Genomic DNA, 22,427 nt, shown 5'->3' with positions numbered 1-22,427 from the left:
GTTTGAATCCACCAGATGCTCCCCGGAAACCCTATGGGGGCAGTTCTACTCCGTCCTATAGGGTCGCTATGAGTCAGAATCAACTTGACTGCAACTTTTTTTTTTCTTTGTGGAGAGGACATCTGTGTTCTTTCCTAGGTGCCACTGACTTATTTTCAACTCACAGCGACTCCATGTGATAGAGCAGAACTGCCCCATAGGTTTTTCTTGGCTGTAATCTTTATGGAAGCAGATAGCCAGGCCTTTTCTCCCATGGAGCCACTGCGTAGACTCCAACCGCCAATCTTCCGGTTAGCAGCCGAACGCTTAATCCTTTGTGCCACCAGCGTTCACAGATCTTGGCTTTGTTAGCAGGCAACAAATACTCTAGCTTGATGGTAGAGTTTGTACAGCTCTTCAGCAACAATAAATTACTATTATCCCACAGAACAAAGGACTCTTTCTGCTCAGACTAATTTTTTTTTAACAGTACAAAATGAATTTGATTCTTTACTCTTCAACATTACTCTGTTCTTTGTGGCTAGATGTGCTTCTTTTTAAAAACTGTATAGCAGTTTACCACTCCTTAATCCAGGCTAGATACAGTTTCTAAAGTAAGCACGCATGACTCAGGCTTGGACCTTCTCCAGATGTAGTAATGAAAAATGTCCCCTGTGATCTTGGTTGGGTTAATAAACAAACCCATCCCAGAAAGGCAAAAAGAATTCAGTGTCTTTCCTGTGAAGAGGTTAAAAAAAGAAAAAGAAAAAAAGAAATACAATATTGGGGCAGCCACCATAGTATTTTCATATTGTTGTGGATAGTCTTTAACCTAATCCATGAAATTCCCCTCAGTCATCCAAGATTAGACATTACGCTGTATTTGACCTGGTCAATGGAGCATAGGAGTATAAAGACAAACTACAATTCCAAAGCAGTAAATAGCTACTTGCACTGTTTTCCTTATCTAAAATCTATGCCACTTGTAAAGAAGTCTAGGCAATAAATGTATTACTAACTGCCAACTGCTCTGTTGAATCAGGCACAGAAATTTTGGTTTTTACTTACAGAGAATTAGGTTATCTAAATTCAAGACTGCAGAGCCCTGCCAACTGGTTTCTTTCTTTCTTTCTTTTTTTTTTTTTGTCATTCAGAATTAGCTATTTGCCCAGCCTCAACCCCAAATCCAGACCTCATTATTCTTGGCTCTTTATTATCTAAGTATATTAGGATCTTGTGTGTGATACAATAACATGTGCAGTGTTCCCAGGTTAAGGACCATGTATACTTGGTGGGTAAGGATTTGGCCTCCACCTTCTCTCATACCCAATAATGCCTGTTGGTTCTGTTTACCTTTCTAATCTATATCTAAAAGATGTGGATAAAAAAGGTATGGACACTCTGGGCCTGTTCTCAGATCTTATCCTCATCGCTGTTAATTAGGGCTAAATGTAAATTAGGACTAATAATATCATTAACAATACTCTCGAGTACTTTGAGAGAATTAACTAAGGTAGCCGGAAAAGATACCAAGTAACTTACATTTCCTGAGATATTAACATACGGCAAATTCTGAGCTACACTATACACTCCTTTAAGCCGTCAAAACCCAAGAGTTATGGGGCTCTAGTCTAAATAACCAAACAACTTCTAAGTCACAGTAGAGGTTAAGTACATGGATCTGAATATCCACAACAGCAGTGACTTGTTGTGGGATCTTGATCAAGGTTCTTAACATCGCTGAAACTTATTATCCATATCTATTAAGTGAGAATAATAATGGAATCTAACCTGGAGGATCACTGCAAGGGTTAAATGAGATCATGCATGAAATGTGCGTATAGCTCAATGCCTAGCTCATAGAAGGGGTTCGATAAATGGTAACTACCATGTTTATAATGTTGAGAGTGTGTTTATATGGAGTCCTGTAGGAAGACAGAGAAAGAAACATGGTGGAAAGCCAGTTAGATGCATTCATTCATGACTGTATTAACATTTATATTTTTAAAAGACTGCTATGGGTGCTGTGCAGAAAACTAGCTCTATGAGGGAAGAGTAGAAATGGAGGCTAGTAAGGAGGCTCTTACAGTATTCAGGTGAGGGATGTTGGTGGATTGGATCAGGGTGATGGCAGTGTAGATGGAGAGGGTTGTGAGACATATTTTGTAAGTAGAAGCGATATGACCTGCTGATGGACTGGAAACGAGTGGTTAAAAAGGGGAGCTTACATATAATTTGTAGGTTTTGGCTTGGTGATAGAACCACATACTGAGATGGAGCAGGGTAGGAAGACACTGTTTTGGAGGGATATGTTTAGGGCATGATGAGTCCAGATCTCTGTGAAAAGGTAAATGAAAATGTCAAGGAGATAGCTGGATAAGTGGAGAGTGTGGATGCAGATCACCGAACAATTCTAATTCCAAAGATAGGATGGATTTTGGTTTTAAATAAAGGCCCCATCCCAGTCCACAAATATTTTTCTTTAACTGGAAATTATTTTAAATTTACTATCCTTTGAGATGCAGATACATCTTGGGAGAGTCATTATTAACAAGCTATTAACTCAGTACTTAGCCTAGAACTGTCTCAATGGAAAGGGGTTTAATGGAAGGAAAAAAGGAACATGGTAGGCAAATTTTCTCCATCTTGCCTGTTTTCTGAAACCTCTAAAACTCTCTTTCCCTTGTGTCTACCCTCCATACCTCCACTTCAGTGCAACCAAACAAATATGTACTGAGGATCTGCTATATGCCAGGCACTGTACTAGGTTCTGCGGATACCACAGAGATCACAATTCAGTCTCTGCTTCCAGTAGTTCAAAGTTATCACCATGCATTTATCGTTGAAAGTTGCTCTGAATGCCGTGTAATTCAGTGTAATGCAATGTAATTATGCAATGTCCACAGCTTATCTGAAAGGCCAATCGTAAGCAGAGAAATATGAGGCAAAAGGCTAGATGGTAGGATTCAAGAAGTATCTATAAAATGGATGAAATTTCAAGTGAAAAACAATTTCTGCTGCTACTAAGAACTGCAGTGACAACTACCACCACCCTGGTGAACAACCCAAGGACAAGCTAGTCTCCAAGGCCTCCTTCCAGATCTACTGAGCTAATGATACCGTATTCCAATCAATTTATTAGATATGTTTCCTGGGTGATTCGGATAGCAGGATAGTCCTAGGCACTTGGAAGGAAGAGGCTCTGACAGAGTATTTTCCTGGTAGTTTTCTTGATATCCAGTTTCAAGTTTCTCTAAGTTAATTCCTCTTAACTTTTTTGAGTTTCAGATTGTGCCCAGTCAAATTCTTCACTTAGATTTTACTGTTTATTCTCTCCTAAGAATACTATGATAAGCCTGCTAAAACCACTTTTGAGTTCTTAAAGTCTATTCTAAGTTATATTTATATTTATTTTACTTGAATTTCCATCTTGGTTTGCAGATTTCTTTTGCCAAGATGGTCAGAAGAAAATTTAATTCATAGTAGTCTCATCAAGGTCTTTGAAAAATAGTTCTTATTACCTTGTGATAATTTCTAAGAGCATGATTTGTCCTTTTCCTAAACCACATTTTGGAAGCTCAAAAAAAATACATTCTTGGGTTCTGCACGTAAGAAAACAGATCAAGTTAGAGTAGCAATGTAAGAGATGATCTAAAACCACAGAGTATGAGATCTGTCTTCTAGTCCAACTCTGCCACTAACCCAGCTGCGCATGTCACTCATCGTTTATTCGGGCTCCGCTTCCTCATCTGTATGTGGAGGGGATAAGCTACGTGATTCTGAACCACCCTTTCAGTTCTTTGAAATCTGTGGATTTTAATTTGCTGTGGCTTCCACCAGGCACTGAATTTGGCAGAAAGGTGAGCTGAGTGTGACTTTCCTTATCCCTCATGTCACTCTAATTTATTGCTGTAGCGTATCTCAAACTCACACTCACTTGATAATTATTTCTACTGTACATATTTTAGCCTCTTACTTTTTCTTCTAGTATTTAGTGTCTGGATTTGATCCTGAATGAGATTTTGCAGCCCTATCAAATAGGCAAGAAGCTCAGAATGAGACAATTCTTCCCAACAAGGCTTAGTTTCATCCACCTGTTCAAGAGAGCCATCTTGCCCACAGCTGACTTTTTGGTTCTTTTCTTTTCACGGCTTGATTTCATCCTCATTATGTTCCATCTAGAGTTCCTTAAATTGGTTACTATAATCCAACCGTGTAGAATTCTACAAGTTAAATAACATTTTATACCTTTTCTTCAATTTATAAAATACATTTCATATGAATTTACAATTTCAGATTAGAGTTGAACTAAAGCCAACTGTGAAATCCCAAACCAGAACAGAATTTGAACCTTAATCTCAGTTTTCTTTCCTTCCTTCCTCCCTCCCTCCCTCTCCTCTTCCTTTGCGTCTAAAAGCTGAATTTCAAAACATAGAAATCCAACTGGCATTAGAATCAAATCTGTCCATTTCCTGGGACAGAATATAGTAGAACATTATGATATTTTAAAGTTAGTTCTGGTCCTCTGAGCAGCTCAGTTTAGCCCCCACCTGCATAATATGTGGGTTTAAAACCTGCCTTAGACAAGGTTGCTTTATCTCCTCCTATCTCTTTGCTTTCTTTGTTCTACTTACTCTTTATCTTGGCTCCCTTGTTCCCTAATTAATTTATCACACTGTTTGACTTGTTTTTCTTAATTTTTTCTGAAAAATCAATCGAAACATTCCTTCGCCTACACTAATTTCTCATAATGGATGAAAGAGAGCAGAGAGAAAAAGCAAAAAAAAAAGAAAGAAAAAGTGAAACAAGAAGGAAAAGATAGACTGCTCTTGACACATTCTCTTAATATTTACTCTATTTTTAAAATTTAGGATTAAGATTATAGTTCCCCGTATTGCAAACCCATTCTTCTTTCCCTTCTTGAGAAAGGCTGGAGGCATATACTGCTTATTGTTTTACTTGCTTTTAAAAGCTGCTGATATCCTAGGATACCAGTGTGATGACCTCCTACTAGCTCTTATACATAAATATTTCACAGCACGCTTTTGGCTTTGCAGAAATAAACATGTGCCGCAGCCCCACAAGGCTCACCGAAACGGGCAGTACTCAGTGGTTTCCACAACGATCATTCCCCTGTATCTCTTATGCTGACAAGGTCTAGCACCAAGTCCAATTAAAGTGACAATCAACACTGTGGCAAGATATCAGGCAAATGAGTCAGAAGTTAAAAATTATCACTAAAGTTGTAGGGTTTCTTTCATAATTAAAATTCCAAAATGATTTGTTTGGGGATTTGAAGTAATATAGAAATGCTAGTTTATATGGCAAAGAGACACAAATACATGATAAGGCAAATGTGGCTTACTAGAGCTCATATAAGCAAACTTTAGGGGTATTAGCTGACAGTAATATTAATATGAGTCAAATTAAATATACATAATAGCCTCAAAAATACGTAAGTTTTCAGTGATAGATTTTGTCCACCTTCCATGGACAAAACAATAACCCTGCTATTCTCTAATTTGATTGACCTACATCTAGAATATTGTGATCAATTCTGGCCACTTCAATGGATGGATATAGTCAAATTAAAATGTGCATAAGAGAGTGGCTAGGATGCTCAGGGGAACTGAGTGTGTTCTCAAATATCTAAAGGATTTTACATAGAAGAAACAGATTTTGTTCTAAATGGTGCTGAATGTATCAGAGCCTAAATCAATGAGTTAAAGCTACAGAAGGCATAATAAAATGGAGAATTTTCTAAGTCAAGAGTTTTCCAAAATGGAACAGGCAGCTTGGGAACTAGGTAATTTCCATCAATGGAAGCATTTGGGAAAAGCAACTCCTGGACAGAGGAGTCTATAGAGGTGTTTTAGCACTGGCTGGTTGTTCAGATTGAGTGATGTTTAAGCAACCCCTTTCAACATTAAATTATTCTACATTATGAAATCAAAAGCCATTTGACTCCAGTAGCCCATGCTATACCCAGAAAGCAAGAGCAAAAAGGTTTAAAGAAAAATTGATAAGCCAAGAATTAAAATCTGTTTTTTTTATTTCAAATTATCAAGCTGAGATAAATCTGAAAGAAATGATCATCATTTGCAATCAAACAGCTGGATTAATTACATTCAAATTAAGAGATTCAAAATTTTTCCTTTTTTGAAATTATTTCACTAGCTATTCACATATATAAGGCTGTCATATGTCCATTCAAACGTGACCTCTCATCAACGTGGCTCTTTAGGGATATTTTGTTAAAGGACCAGCAGAATTTTAGGTCTATGATCGTCATATTATACTTCAAAAAATTTCATTTGGGAAACATACTTTTTGATATCATGTTTTCTGTGTGTGAACATCTACATGAGAGCATCATTTTTAATTTATCTTCTGCACACAAGAAATGACTCTGAGAACACTGCATGAGAAGGCACTGAAATATGACAATAAAGCATACTACTATAAAAATTCTAAATAGAAATATCCATTTGGGAACAGAACAGAGGTAAGTATATTACTGATGTTTTACAGAAAAAGAAAGAAAAATGAGTAAAAGCCTTTAACAGTTATCAAAACAACATCTATAAACAATAAGAAAGGTCCTCTTAGGTCCCATAAATGACCAGAGTATTAGCTCTTGCGGATATGCAGTTCCTGGCCACCATGCACTTAAGAGTGGGCAGCCACTGGATACTGACAAGGTTGAACTTGGATCAGGTAGGCTTTTTAACTATTTAGGTTTCCAGCCAAATGTAGGCAAATCAAAGAAAGAACCAGTAATTAAAATAGGGAAGATTATCTAAAGGCAGAGAAAGACCAGCAACATTAAGACTGTTCCCAGAAAAAATATCAGATGAGAGATGGCAAGTGGAGGCAGCAGTAAGATTGAATACAGTTTGGGAGAGTCAAATAATGCAAAAAGGAAACATACCTACTGTATTAAATATTTCAGTATTTCTGGTAAAACTCCAAATTTTACCATCCTTATAATATTCATTCACCGTTTTCCAATGGACTTTTTAAATATGTAATTCATTAATATAGCTATACATCATGACCTTGGCAAATGTATTAATGTTTAAGTACGGCAGAAAAGCAAATAGTTTCTATCAAACACATGAAGTATAACTACAGTCATTTATATTTTGGTCTCCTTCCATTAAGTCATTACTGAAAATTTAAATTTTGAAAGCAGCTTTGTTCAGGTTGAGTTTTCATTATTAGTTTAAGATCAAAAGCTGCTTTTACTACAAAGGCTTAGAGTGAATCCTAGAATAGCTATTTAATCCCTTACCCGTAAAGATACCTTCTCTTATTTGAAAAAAAAAAAAAAAAAAAAAAAACTATAGTATTAATTATCCAGGACTGAGAGAGAATACATTTCTGTTGTTTAAAAACAAAAACAAAAACAAATTAGTTTTCCCTTTCTAGGTTTTCAGATTTAAATAATAAAAACAACTTTCTGCTTGACAGAAACAAATAGAAAAGAATCCAGATAATCAGTGACACTTTTGTATTTTCACACTGGAACATGGATTCAAGGAGAGATGATTTCAGGAGACTAAAATAAGACAACCAGTAATACCGAATATGCATTTTTTGAGTTAAGCATAAATTATCTCAAAATAATATGAAAAGTTAGTAACTCAAGGAAGTGTTATATTTCAAAGGCCAGAAATGAAAGGTGAAGTTCATGGTTAAGTTTCGTCACAATAAAAATGGACAAATACCTTCTTCAACATCTGAGATATATTCGCCATCACTGAGCATTTCAGGGGCATTGGCTTTACGAACTGCATGATTTAAGCGAACAACATAAGTGTATAAAAAGTGCAACTCCTGATACTGCAACAGATATTTCAGTGCTTCTAAAACCATTTTTGCAATGAGCTTTCTTTAGGCAACAACAACTGCACGGTCACTCATAATTATTACGAACTCCAGGGATGTTTTCATACCTTCATCATCGGACATATCAAGAACTTCATTCATTGTTTCTGGAACATTCATTTTGTGTTTCTCTGTGATGGTCTAGTAACAAAAAAGCAGTCGATTTAGTGTGAGCAAACCTCACTTATTAATGAGACTATTCATCTCTTTCTAAATAAATCAATTGCTTTTACGGGGGACTTAACATGTTCAGTATCTTGAAGCCTCACATATAAAATTAGATCAAAATATCCCTTAGTGGCATTAAGGTCATCAACATGTACACGGTAGAGAAAGGATACAAGACAAAGGAATTCTAGTGACAAAGTACATCAGCTTAAAAGATTTAGGTCCCTAATAAGGTTTTTCAAACGAAAAGAAAAGAGAGGAATCATCCCTCCTACTCCATCGCTGTACTATTTTTTCATATTGAACCTGCTACCCCATTCCACTAAAGGTCTTGGCTGAAAATAAGCCAAGTGAATGGCAAGCAACACGTTTTCATTACTTATGCCAAGCCCGCCACTTATTTCATCTTCTTCCTCTGTACATTTTAATTCCTAGAATAAATCAACTACTACCAAATATTACATAATTTTTACAAATATGTGTATGAACAATATATTTTAGAGGTAATGTATTTACAAGATAATTTTAACCTCCAAAAATGTTTTAAAGAGCCGTATATTACACAGCAAATGCCTTAAAGACTTGTTTTTTGATAACTTTATACCTGTCTAGATTATGTCCATCCAAAAGACACTGTCAGAATTACTTGTTAGTAAATCTTAATGACTTAATGTTTCTGTTTAAAAATGAGTCTTATTTTGATTTTGAGCATATGAAAGACTAATGGTACAAGGGAAGATCACATTTAAACAAGAGAGCCCAAAAAAAAGCTAGGTTATTAAAACCAAGAAAAGGTACAAATTTATTGTTTCTTAGCAACAATACTTGATAAATGTGATCTACCACCTCCCTCACCAATTACAATGTTGAAGTAAAGGATTATTTGGTGATTCTTCTAGCATGTAATACTGCCACTGGATATTTTTTAAAATAAACTATTTTGAAACAGTTTTAGATTTACAGAAAAATTGCCAAGATAGTATACAGAGTTTTCATATTTCCCACAGCTCATTTCCCTATTATTCACATCTTACATTTATATGGTCTAATGTCACAATCAGCAAACCAATATTCATACATAATTAATTAAAGCCCATAATTTATTCAGATTTCTTTAGTTTTTACAGAATATCCTTTTTCTGTCCCAGGATCCCATCCAGGATACTGCATTACACTTAGTCATCATGTCTCCTAAGGTTCCTCTTGGCTGTGACAGTTTCTGAAACTTCCCTTTTTTTGGATAACTTTAACAGTCTTGAGGAGTATTGGTCAGGTATTTTGTGATGTAACATGTTCCTCAACTGGGATTTGTCTGATGTTTTTCTCCTGGTTAAATGGGGGTTATATGTTTTTGGGAGGAAGACCACAGAGGTAAAGTGCTATTTTCACCGCTTCATATCAAGGGTACGTTACTATCCCCATGACTTATCACTGTTGATGTTGATCTTGATCACCCACCTGGGCTGAGGGGACTGCTTGTGAGGTTTCTCCATTGTAAAGTTACTCTATTTCCTCCCTTTCTATACTGTTTACTTTGGAAGGAGGTCACTATGCACAGCCCATACTTAAGGAGTGGGGACTTATGCTCCACCTCCTTCAGGGGGACGTATTATCATAAATTATCCGGAATTCTTCTGCTTAAGAGATTTTTCTCTTCTCCATATATTTATTCGATCATTGATTATATCAGTATGGATTCGTGGATACGTATTTTACATTCTGTGCTATACGCCTATGCAATTAGATTAATATTTTTGCTCAAAATTTTCTAGCTTTGGCCATTGTGAGTGCCTTCAATTGGCTCCTGTATCCTTTCGACATATTCCCATTATTTTGTGGGCATGTGTGTTTATTTATTTTTGGCAGGGGGGAAGTGCTTCATTACTTTTTGACAGAATGAGATGCTCCAGGCTCATCTTGTTTACTTCTTGCCCCAGTCCTAGATTTAGACATTTCTCCAAGGAGCCCTGGTTCCTTTTATTAGAGAACGGTAATAGAAACCAATATCTGGTGCTAAATGTGCTCATTGCTACTGGGGAGTTGAAGATTTTAAACAACACAATTTAAATAGCTTAATTCATGTGTTTTGGATATCAGCTTCTACTCATTCAGTTTCCTATGCTACCAAAACTCTAATCTCATTTACCAAAGCTTCTTTCTCAGAATTGCCACATCATACATTGTACCCATATGGAAGATGCATTCTTCTTTTAAAGTTTTTGAAAAACTGGTCGTCTTATGATGAAAATGGATGCTGGGGCCCCAGTAACTGCAAAAATTCTGCCTCTGGTGGAGACTGTGCTATGTTAACCTAGCTTCAGGTCATAGACTACACCCTGAATTACATCAGTCCTCCTCTAAGCTAGGTTACTGTAACGGCCCAAACAGGACTGACAAGGTGGTGTCTGAGCTTGAAATAAAGTCTCAAATACCACAATGCTGGACTAAGCCTTAGGGACTTTGAAAGACTCTTTTTTCAATCAACATGAACACTTCATTTCCTGGGTGCCTCATCTGCTTCGTTAGGTAAACTGGACTTTTCCCATTGGCAGCATGAACTGTGTCTCCTTTCTCATGCAGCCTATGCTGGAAAGCCACCAACCCAGCCAGCTGATGACATTGGGAGTGAAATGGCACGACTCCCATACACATTATGCCCTTCAGTAGGAACCAGAGCCTTGACGCCCTTCTCTGTTTCAGTAGATTTCCTAATGCTGTAACTTCCTCTGTCTGTAATGTTACTTTCTCTTAAGATTTTCTGAGTATCAAAGAAACATTTTGAAATTTCCTCATAGGTGAGAAAGTCATTTGCATTCAGTCAAATAAGTTTGTACTCTGAACTACTGTAAAAAGTTTTTAATGTTTCCAGTCTCTCTCTTCATTGAAATGGAAGTTTTATAAATGTATTGCAGTGTTTCTGCATCTTTTACAGCACTGCACCACTTGGCTATTATTTAACACGTTGTCCTCCTCCCTCCCCTTCCACACCATAGAGAGAGCTATATGCAAGGTCTATAAAATTAAGGTTAAGAAAGATTATTTGTTTTCTTGAGAATTTAGTAATAGATTTTAAGATAATGAAATAGAAGCATCTGAAATCAATGTGTAAGAAATTTATCTTTTAGACAAACTGTATCATAAAGTTATAAGTCTGCTCTTGAAACTAGGGACCTTTACATGCATAATCAATCTACCCTTCACAGACAAGAAGGCTCCGAATTATGGAAACAAGTAACAAATGCATCCTTGCTTTTTCTGACCTATGGTTCCATTGTTGGGTTAGAGGGTCTTCCCTGAAATAAAACTTGGCAAAGTTTTATTGCCACCTAGAAAGTGCAAAGAAACGCTCAATCTGAGAAGTTTTAATCTTTGCTGTGGATGCTTAAGGATGCTGCTTGCAAGAATAATGAATGAGTACTGATGTTATGACATGTACACTCATAAATTAGAGTGTGAGTAGCTTTTTTTCTTTTCACTTTTCAACCTTTTTGTACAAAGTGACTTTTAACAAGATTAGTGGCACTTGCTTTTCTTGGATCTCAGAGTAAACGTCTGAGAGGATCTTCTGCAGAGTCTTTTGGTAAATTCTGTTTTCTTCACATCTTCATCTGTGTAGTCTTTCTCTAGGGCTTTTCAATTGCTCATCTTTTGGGCATGATAATTCTTTAACGTGGAGGGCAGGGGAGCTGTTTAGTGTATTCTAGGACGTTTAGCAGCATCCTTGGCCTCTACCCACTCAGATGCCCATAGTACCTCACTAGCTGTTGTGATCAAAAATGTCTCCAGATATTGGCACATGTCCCCTGGAGGGCAAAATTAGCCCCAGTTGAGAACCATTACTCTAGCCCATTAAAGCCAGTATTTTCTTTGCAAATTACAAAATCTCTCTCTTGCTATTAGCAGGCTTACTTTTTAGTTTCTGAAGCCTGAACTTAGTCAAATAACTCAAACTGCAGGTAGCTACAGAGTCTCTCAACCATGTTTCAGATGTGAAGCTCTGTGTATACAAAGTGATTGAGGGGATAATACCTACGACCTTGTTCATGCTGGATAGTGGTAGAAGAGAAAAAGAGGTGGAGTTGATAATTTCCAAATGTTCCAGAGTCCTAAATTTACATTGTACATAGTCAGTCTGGGCCCTGCATATTGAGCCATGGAGTCAGAGATAACTGAAATAAGTCTCTGATATGGTGCAATATCTGCTCTTGATTCCAAAGTTAATCAGACTGTGATGCAGTTTCAAGGCGTCAGATGGGGATAAAAGAAATGACTTATCCCAGAAGCTGCAGCTTGTAAAACTGTATCTGATGCAATGGGGCCTCCTGGGAAAGATTTACTTAAATTTTAACAAAACACTGTATTGTTTGTTCTGTGAAAGCCTCCAACAGGTGTCCACCAGAGAAGTGAAAGTGGTGGTCAAAACCAACTTTGATCCTATCTGTAATGTTTTATTTTTTTAACAATGTAATTTTTTTTTTACAATAATGATAAGATGTCTACGTAACATCTGTGAGTTAAAACATTTTACCAAACCAATTGAAGAGTTGTTAACGTTTTACATTACCAAGGAAGGATAAAAAAAAACTTTCTACCTTCTCCATTATTCCATTAAAATTTTTTTGACATCAAAACAAACACATTTAGCTTTATATGAAGCTAAAAACTCTATAGCTACTAACGCAAGTTTCAAAAAGGTATTTTTAGTGTTTTTAATTTTTATTAATATCAGAAATGACGGTTTTTCTATCCTGACTTCTAACCATGAGGTGACAGCATTTCAAAACATGGAGTTTCATCTCTGAAGGGGGAGAAAGAAGGGTTCATCTCAGAGAAACCCAGGAAAAACTAAACTCTGAGAACTGACTCTCAGGTCAACAGGTTCTGCACTCATTACTTACGGTTGTCATCATGGTCTCTTCAGTCACTACCTTCAGGGTGTCAACCACTGAGATGTAGCCAAGGCGTCGGGCAATGGCCAGGGCAGTGTTTCCATTCTGGCAAGGAGAAAACGTGGGCAGGGAATTAACAAGTCTTCCACATGTTTTAATGCCTATATACTTCCCTGTGTTTCGCCTGTACAAAACCTAAGCCTCATCAGACTCATCTCATTGTCATACACAGAAACTGTATCGCTAGAGACATGCCTTGCGCAAAACCCGCCTAACCTGTTTCTGTTCATACGTAGAATCCAAAAGACTTTTAAAATGTTCTAAGTAAGCAATGAATGAAACACACACACGTTTCTTCTTGCATATGTAGTTCCTACTAGCTGGCAATGCTATCAGTAGTTTTTACAGTGTGAAACACTACTCACATCTCTCTCTGGACAGCTGACAACAATATGGTTATTGTCCTTTATTCCTCATTCTACTACAGGCTTTGCCCATGACTATTAGTGCAAGTATAAAAGCAACAGAGGTGCACCATGAAAAATGTGAACAAAGCCCAGGACCATCTCCTCCCTCGTCCCTTGCCCTTAGCTCTTACCACAGTGAGTTCATTGGGGGAGGCATTATTCTGAAGCAGCACATTTATTATATGCGTGTGTCCCTGTTGAGCGGCTTGATGCAATGGCGTGTACCCATTCTGTAGAAGGAAGATGGCAGAAATGACTCTGACAGCCTTTGGTACAAAATCACTGATTTTGTTGAAAACGAAGGGGGAAGGCGTTTACCTTTGTTTTGGCATTAACTTTTGCAGAATGCTGGAGCAGGAAATTGACGATCTTGACGTTCCCATAGTGGCAGCCCACATGTAGTGGTGTGTATCCCATCTGTAATTATATATGTATATATTTTTTAAAAAGAAACATCCTAAGTGCATACTTTTAGTAACAGCTACCCTGAATAGAATCAAAATTGTTATTTAACCTTTCTGTTTGAGTTAGCAAAAGCAGTTTTTTGCCCCTTACATTTAAAAAAAAAAAAAATCACCTTTGATAATTCTGAGAGCTAGTCTTGGATGTAAATAACAACACCATTTCACAGGTAAATAGTTGTTTAAATGCCTAAAGTGTTCTCTCATATATCAGTTGATTTTATTCTCATAACAAGTTTTCAAGATAAGAAGGAAAGATGGTACAACTGACAGCCCAGATAAATTAAGTGGCTTCTTGTAGAGGGTCAGAGGAGTGTTCTATGGACAGATGTGGACTAGAGTTTATTGAACATTCTACTCTCTAAACGCCTAAAATCTAGGCAAAAAACACAAAGTGGCTAAATGCTAATGTGAGGCAGTACATGATAATTCGAATGCAAGATAGCGACAGAAGAGGCATAAAAATACCAAAGAGAACAAGACTGGTGTGAGTTAGGGTTGTCAGAGAAGTTTGAACTTGATCTAGATAGATACGCTCTAGCTAACCCTTCTGGTTGTAAAGGGTGAAGACACTTCACTGGGGATGCACTTCCCTAGAGAGCTGGCTCTGGTCAAATTTTGTTCCACAAACCGAACTGCCAGTATATTACCAGTGAGCAGACTGCCATTGGTAAGCTCACAATAACCACACATACATGGGACTGGGAGTCCCTGGGTGGTGCAAACCATTAACATGCTCAGCTGCAAACCAAAAGGTTGAAGGTTGGAGTCCACCCAGAGGCACCCTGGAAAAAAGACTTGGCAATCTACTTCAGAAAAATCAGCCATTGGAAACCCTATGGAGTACAGCTCTAATCTCACACACATTGGGTTGGCGTGAGTTGGAATCAACTTGATGGCCACTGATAAAACTGGCAATGTGAGACTGACTTACAGCCCCTAAAGCCACTTCATCCACAAGGGAGGAGATATATACATATACGTGTGTGTGTATATGTGTATGTGTGTGTATATGTGTATGTGTGTGTGTGTGTGTGTGTGTGTGTGTGTGTGTGTGTGTGTGCGTGCGCCACTTGGCTGTTTTGCAGTGTTCTTCTTTCTTGGTACTGCGGAACTTAGGATACTGCATTAGTGATCAGAATGCTGCTTAGTAAGGGAGTAATGAAAAGAATTTTCTCCAATCTGTTCTCAGTACAAGCAGCTTAACTGAAGTAACGTTATTCCCAAATTCAGTGTAAACAGCATTGTGCAGAAGTTAAAAAAAAAATGTAGAAAATATTTTTAAAATCTAAAGATTTACTCTTCAAATTTATAGTACACATGTCTAAGTGATAACACAATAGTTTCCAAATATATTAGATTTGCTAAGTACATATATTTCTAATATATTTGCTAAATATATTAGATTTCTTTAGAAATTGAACACTTTCAGTATTTTAATGCACAATTTCTATTCATTCTTACAGTTTCCCACTTCACTTCCAATAAATCCCTGCGTTACTGTAATAGACTGTTGGAACCTACATGATCTGGCCTCCCCCACAGCTACCCTCCCACCCTCCCACCCATAAATCTCTAAGCTCGTCTCCTACTACTCCTCTCCCTGTTCGCTGGGCTCTTTAAGAGCTGGTCTTTTTGCTCTTCCTCAAACACTAAAGTATTTTATTAAAATCATTTGTGCAGGGCCAAGAAGATGCAACTTGCATTCAGAGAGACCAGACTGGGTCTCTCCCACCCTCTGAAGGTCACAACATTCCTAATAAGTGGCATCTTGCAAAAATATGTGCAGCATGATGTGATGTGAGAAATTCCTTCCAACTAGCAGCAATAAATTTTGGAAAGACCAACTATTTTATCTTGAATAACTAAAAGAAAAAAAATAGCCCAAATAATTGGACAGTCTTTCCTCTTTTTCCATTGCTGCCCCACTTATAACATCATCTTGAGCTGAAGTTAGTCTTCTCTTCCTTACTATAACACTGAGTAAGGCTCAAGACTGCAAAATACGCCCTAGAGACTTTAGTAACTTTCTTTCACTTATCCATCTGTTGATTACAAAGTGATAGATGTTAACATTGATACACTGATCAGGCTGTTCTTCCCAATGAAGAGAAAAGGAGAGGGATAAGCTTAATAATGGTTTCCAGCCTGGACTGTTGAGGCAAGTGATTTAACTGTTTGGGTTTTGGTTTATAAATTGTGACCTGAAACTTAATAAACAGTCCCAACTTCATGGTGTTGTTTAAGGATTAAATAGGCTAACAAATGCTTAATTAAACAACAATCCTTATCATGGTAATGTATTAAGCAGCAATTAGGTACCTTCCCATGCAATATAGTTCATGAGACAGGGAGCAGGAAAGCTCCACATTCTCCCCAATCTCCTAAAGTCTGTGGCTCTCTAGGGGTCAGTCCTTGACCTTTCTTACACTCTGCAAAGTCTTCCTCACTGATCACCCCCCCACAAAAAAAAACCAGAACAAACCCATTGCCGTTGAGTTGATTCTACAGGACCCTACAGGACACAGCAGAACTGCCCCAATAGGGTTTTTAAGGCTGTAATCTTTACAGAAGCAGTCTGCCACATCTTTCTCCTGCAGAGCAGCTGGTGGATTCGAATCACTGACCTTTTGGTTAGCAGCCAAGTGCTTTTACCACTGTGCCACCAAACTCTTTTCATTGATCACACCTATCCACAATTTCAACTTCTACCTGATTTTGTTTATTGTAGTTAAAAATATATGTATATATGTTGTTGTTGTTGTTAGGTGCTGTCGAGTCGGTTCCGACCCATAGTAACCCTATAGGACAGAGTAGAACTGCCCCATAGGGTTTCCAAGGAGCGGCTGGTGGATTTGAACTGCTGATCTTTTGGTTAGCAGACGTAGCTCTTAACCACTGTGCCACCAGGGCTCCATATATACATACATATGTATACATACATGTGTGTGTATTTATGTGTGTGTATATATATATTACAATTGTATGTGGTGATGCTATCTTTTTAAGTAAAATCTTTCTTTTGTCACGTGTTACACTAGATATAACTTCATAAAATGCAGTTAAAAATTCATGGAAGACTGTAAGATATTTTTTATGAATAGTTTTCTCTTAAGTTTGTTCGGTATAACTAATTGAGATCAGAAAAATGTATTTCATAAAAACAGAAAATGTTCCTTTAGAAGAAAATGAACTCTCAGTATTTCATTTCCTGAAGGAAGAACCGTTGAAATTCTAAGCACTCCCAAAAAAGGAACAGTTGAAAAATTTCTTTCTATGATTTTTTGCTTTGTTATTCACCTCCAAATGAATGTAGGAACAAACTGGGGGAAAAACTTCTACTATCAGAAGAGTCAAAGATTATGAAAGAATATTTTGGGGGAGCTAAGAGCAAGCTAAGTCGGCTGTCATTTCATCCCTAGCCCACTGCTGTTGTTACTCTCACGCGCCTTTCTCTCTAGGCCATGAATTCTGTGAAGGCAAGACATATATCTTAATTGTCTATGTAGTCCGAACACCCTGGTAAAAATCTGGCAAATAACAGGAGCTCTATAATGAATCTGACATGAATGACTATCAAATAACCTCTCAAAACATTTCATGTTTTTTAAATATATTTATATCCATTTAAATATAAATATGCATTTCAATATATGTAAAGAAATATAATTTAACTATTAATTCTCTAGGAGCCCTGGTGCCACAGTGGTTAAGAGCGCAGGCTGCTAATCAAAAGGTCGGCAGTTCGAATCCACCAGCTGCTCCTTGGAAACCCTATGGGGCAGTTCTACTCTGTCCTATAGGGTCGCTATGAGTCGGAATCCACTCGACAGCAACGGGTTTATTAATTCTCTGCTCAGTACCCCTGACATTCAATGCCTTAGCGTGATTTAGGGGTGGTCTAAATGAAATGTTTCAGGACATTGTCCTTCGTAAAAGCAGTGGCTTCATCTTAGCCAAACAACATGGACTATTTAACCCTGTGGCCAGCAGCACAATTTAGTTTGACGTGATTTGGTAAACTTTAAATGCAAAGGGATGGGGGGCACACAGGGACAGCAAGCTAGTGGGAAGACTACAAAAGCTGTTACCAGAATTTTCTAGTCTTTCCTCACAAGGGAAAACAGACCATGATAGGTTTTTTTTTTTTTAAATTTAAGCCAGTGAATGGTATCCTATATCCCACCTGGAGGTTCCCTGGGATAACTTCTTCACTAGCAAGAATCAGAAAGTTCATGGGATATTTAGCCTCTTTATTCACAAAGTTAAGTAGCAAGTTCAGTGGCCCATTTCTGTGGACTTCTACTCTACTCTGATTAGGGAACAATTATACCCTCATTCCTTTAGGTGGCTGTGATCTCAGCTGAGAACAACAGAAAGGAAGGGAAAAGAATTTGTAAGAGACAGAGATGTTTTCTAAAGTGAGATATTCTGCAAAATTTGTACGGAAGAGGAGGCAGTACATGCTTCAAATATATTACACCAAATACAAAAATGATTACTATCCGTGTCCTGAGTTGGGATGGGTTAGGAAAAAACCATGGTAGAGACCCGAGATTCTTAAACCGAGGGGCCACATGTACAAATCAGGAGCAGAAGGTTCATAGTACCCTTCCTTCTGCTCTTCCCCACTCATTGAGGGTCACTGCCATATATCCTGACTAAGTTTGGTGGATACCTTGGATATGTTCGGGCAGAAAAATATGAAGGAATTTGATCCTGTCCTTGCCTTCCAGAATTTTATGTATATAAAGGGAGAGGTAACCTAAAGAAGTGTTTAAGTCTTTGTGGGCAGGGTGTGTGCGTATGTGTATGCATGTGTAAATAAAATAGAATATGGTGAATATATTTGTCATAAAGCCGTGGTGGTGCAGTGGTTAAGAGCTTGGTTGCTAACCAAAAGGTCGGCAGTTCAAATCCACTAGTCGCTCCTTGGAAACTCTATGGGGCAGTTCTACTCTGTCCTATAGGGTTACTATGAGTCGGAAACGACTTGACGATAATATTTTTTGTTTGTTTATATTTATCATGAAGTTGCAAATTTCCCAGGTAGGGAATTCTTTACTGCTGAAAGTATTCAAGCAAAATAAAGAAAATAAGCTAAATCCTTTTTCCACCTGGCTAATTCCTGGTGATACTTCTATACTATTAGTATCTTCTATATCTATTCATATACCACAGAACTTATCTATATTATACATATATAAAATGCTTTTATTCACAATATAACAATTAATAAGCATTCTTTTTTGTGTCAACATGACACAGACAAAGAAGAGATCTATTTTAAAATAAGACAAAACAAGTTTAATATGAAGAGGGAACAAAATTAAACACTCAAAAGAAAATATTCAAGAGAAATGAAATGATGACGATGACACAAAACATACATTTTTCTTATCTGACTTTGAAATCCTAGTGTTACAGATTAATCAGTAATTTTGAATTTTTACTTCCTTTTGGAAAGAGAGCTATTTTGACCATGAAAAGGGGAAAGGGGAAAGGGAAAAGAGAGAGAGGGAGAAAGAGAGAATGAATACAACAACACTATTAGGAATTTAGCAAGCAAGTAATAATCAAATAAACCTTAATTTATCCTTTTTTATAAATTATTTCTGAACAAAGTTGACGTCATAGATTATTGACAAAATTTTTATATGCACTCTTTTAGTCAGTCACAAAAACTAATAAAGGTATAAGCTTTCACCCTTTGCCCTTGAAACAACAATCTACTATAACAAGGAATGAACAGTGTTATTATAGAACAATATTGATATGCAGTTAGGATAAGGTCCCCTATTAAAGACAACAGCACCTGGGACATTGCAACCAGAGACTTTGGTGTCCTTTGTACGAATAAACATTTGAAATGCTATGAATAAAAGATATGATGGAAGGTCCCCCACCCCACCCCATAAAATTATAGTTGCTTCCATACAGCAGCCACCAAATGACACTTTGCATAGGTACATTCTTTTCTATATGAGGAGGGGAGGGGATACCTTTGTCTGGGCATCCACATGTGCCCCTTGGTTTACAAGGACTTCAGCCACATTCACTCTGTCTTCTTGAGCAGCCAGATGAAGTGGGGTCAGGCCACTCTGCAAAAGATTCAAGTCCACACAGTCATCTTACAGCGGGGAAATGCAGTACACACAGACATGTATGAGAAGCAATTTGTGAATTCTAGGGTAGTAAGCCCAAATATCCACCTGAAAAAAAAACTATAGACTATATACTGTACCATATTAGCACTGTGGTAACACTGCTATCTGTTGGTTTAACGAAAAATTTCAAACATACTCAAACTGGAGGGCTTGATAAAATGAACCCTGTATACTCATCCCAGGTTCACCAATTAGGAAGGTTTTCCCACATTTGCTTGGTCCATCCCTCTTTGCCTTTTCGTTCTTTTCTTTGCAAAAGAATTTTAAAGCAAATCCCAGCTGAGAACAAAAACATGATGCCATTTCCCCCTACATTCTTTAGTGTTCATCAAAAAATAGAGACTTTTTTTGTTAAACAAAATTTTGCAAGATTTTTTAACACATTCCTAATGGTACTAGCTTCAGCAAAAATAATTAAAATAAAAATTATTTACCAAGGCAGGCCCTAGTCAGTATTGACATATGACGATAATATTTTCTCCTTTAAACATTAATGCCCAAGTCCTGACAAATATTTTCTACATGTTGCTTCTGGGTCAGAAAGATCATCTGTGAAATGTAGTGTGAACCTTATATCCTGAGACCTTCCAGACCATTAGACAGTGCATAGCCTTAATGACACAGGCTATTTGAAATCGACCCTACCACAGAATATGTTGACCACATGGTTGTTCCAAGGGCCAAGAAAAAAAATTAATGAGCCTGGTACTGTGGTTTAAAACTCCTCTATAATTACAAAGCATTTTGTTCATGAATAATATTTAAGAGAAACTGAGTTGGTGTAAGTGCTTGCAGATTCTTTTCTTTCATCCATTATCAGCACAGACGTTAATTTCTTGAGTCCTGGAGCCTTCTCTCTCCCCATCTATGATCTGTGTAATGAGAACATCAGCCTGTCCTATTTGGCAGGGGAAAGGAATGAATGAAAAGCAGTGTCAGGAAGGGTGCAGAGCCTTATCCTTGCTGAACATCATTTATTTAGGGGCTGCTATTCTGCCAAACAAATTACAGGACTCACGAAGAGTCATTCGCTGGTGGCTTTTTAATCATGTGTACGGAATTCTGGAGGAAACTCACTCAAACTGAATAATGAGGAAGTATGAAATGGAGGACTGACACGTTCACTTGGAATTTGAGAAAAATAAACCATGGCCAAACTTGGCACCGCCCGAACATTGACGTAATCATAGAACAATGTTCCATGTTCCACTTTAAAGAGACTTCTCAGCTGTAACATTGTGTAAAAGAGCTGTGATCACCTATTCTAAATTTGAGGGTTTTCAAAACTCTGAAGATACTTTACTGAGTGGCTCTCAGCACGGTTTGGGAAATGTATTTTGAGTACATGCCCTAATTTCTCATTGTTCACCCTCCCCCCAGCCCCGGGTCTACGTTCACACTATCCCCATGGTTTATCCATTCTCTATCTTTGGCACGGAGTCACTTCTAGTTTTCCTCTCTTCCTTGTCTGGACAAAGGGTCTCATTGTTACATTTATGTGCACACCTCTATTAGGAGCATCATAATCCTGCATTTAAACTGTTTTCTTCTCTGTCTTTCCCAAGTCAATGTGAGCTCTTTGAGGCAGAATTTGCTAGAGGAGGAAACTGAGGCTCCGAGAGGTCACCTAACTCGCCAAAGCATACATCTACTTAGAGTCAGATTTAGGGTTCAAACCCACGTCTCTGTGATTCCTAAACTCAAGACACATGCATCAGAAATATTTAAATTACTTGTTATGCCCAAATTATAAATCTAGTTAGAGTCAAATTTAGGATTTAAACCCAGGTCTCTGAGATTCCTAAACTCAGGACATATATGTTAGAAATATTTACATTACTTGTTACTTGTCACCATAGACTATTGCTGTCTTGAAACTCTAATATCTGCGCTATGGCTGAGAAATGCCAGCCGCACTGTGCCATGATCCAACAGGAAGAGGAGAAGCTAAATGCCTGGCTGTGTGGATTTATCAAGAGTTTCTGAGTGGTGTAACAGTTAAGACACTTGGCTGCTAACTGAAAGGCTGGGGGTTCAAGTCCACACAGAGGCGTCTTGGAAGAAAGGCCCAGTTATTTATCTCAAAAAATCAGCCATTCAAAACCTCCTGGAGCAGAGTTCTACTCTGACACACATGGAGTGGCCATGAGTTGGAACTGACTCGACAACAACTGGCGGCCTGGTAGATTATCAAGAATTCTGGGGCACGCCGCACTGGCTGGCTCTCTGGGTGCCGTTTGTTGGCTGCTGGTGTTGCTTTTTTTTTTCTGCTTCTTTGGATTTCTTGCTTGCCTCTCGCCACCTCCCCCTCCTTTCGCTCGAGTGCCTGGCTCCGTGTGCCATCTTTGCTTTTTCCTGAGGGGCTGCGGAGCTCCATTCGAGTATGGAGCTGCTTCCTGGTCTGGG

General features: G+C 37.8%; 1 protein-coding gene across 1 annotated transcript in view; it reads right to left on the bottom strand.

Moving 5' to 3' along the window:
• ANK3 (ankyrin 3) overlaps positions 1 to 22,427 on the bottom strand; it is a 742,532-nt gene that overhangs the window by 116,805 nt on the left and 603,300 nt on the right. The window contains exons 19-23 of the mRNA XM_023739341.1: positions 19,857 to 19,955; positions 13,712 to 13,810; positions 13,525 to 13,623; positions 12,936 to 13,031; positions 7,938 to 8,010 (exon numbers count right to left, since the gene is read on the bottom strand). Coding sequence (XP_023595109.1) covers positions 7,938 to 8,010; positions 12,936 to 13,031; positions 13,525 to 13,623; positions 13,712 to 13,810; positions 19,857 to 19,955 — 466 coding nt within the window. The remainder of the gene's footprint in view (positions 1 to 7,937; positions 8,011 to 12,935; positions 13,032 to 13,524; positions 13,624 to 13,711; positions 13,811 to 19,856; positions 19,956 to 22,427) is intronic.

Source organism: Trichechus manatus, unplaced genomic scaffold, assembly GCF_000243295.1.
Source record: "Trichechus manatus latirostris isolate Lorelei unplaced genomic scaffold, TriManLat1.0 scaffold00007, whole genome shotgun sequence".
NCBI classification, from domain to species: Eukaryota; Metazoa; Chordata; class Mammalia; order Sirenia; family Trichechidae; genus Trichechus; species Trichechus manatus.
The sequence above is the reverse complement of the archived record's forward strand: the minus strand, read 5'-3'. Positions and strand labels throughout refer to the sequence as shown.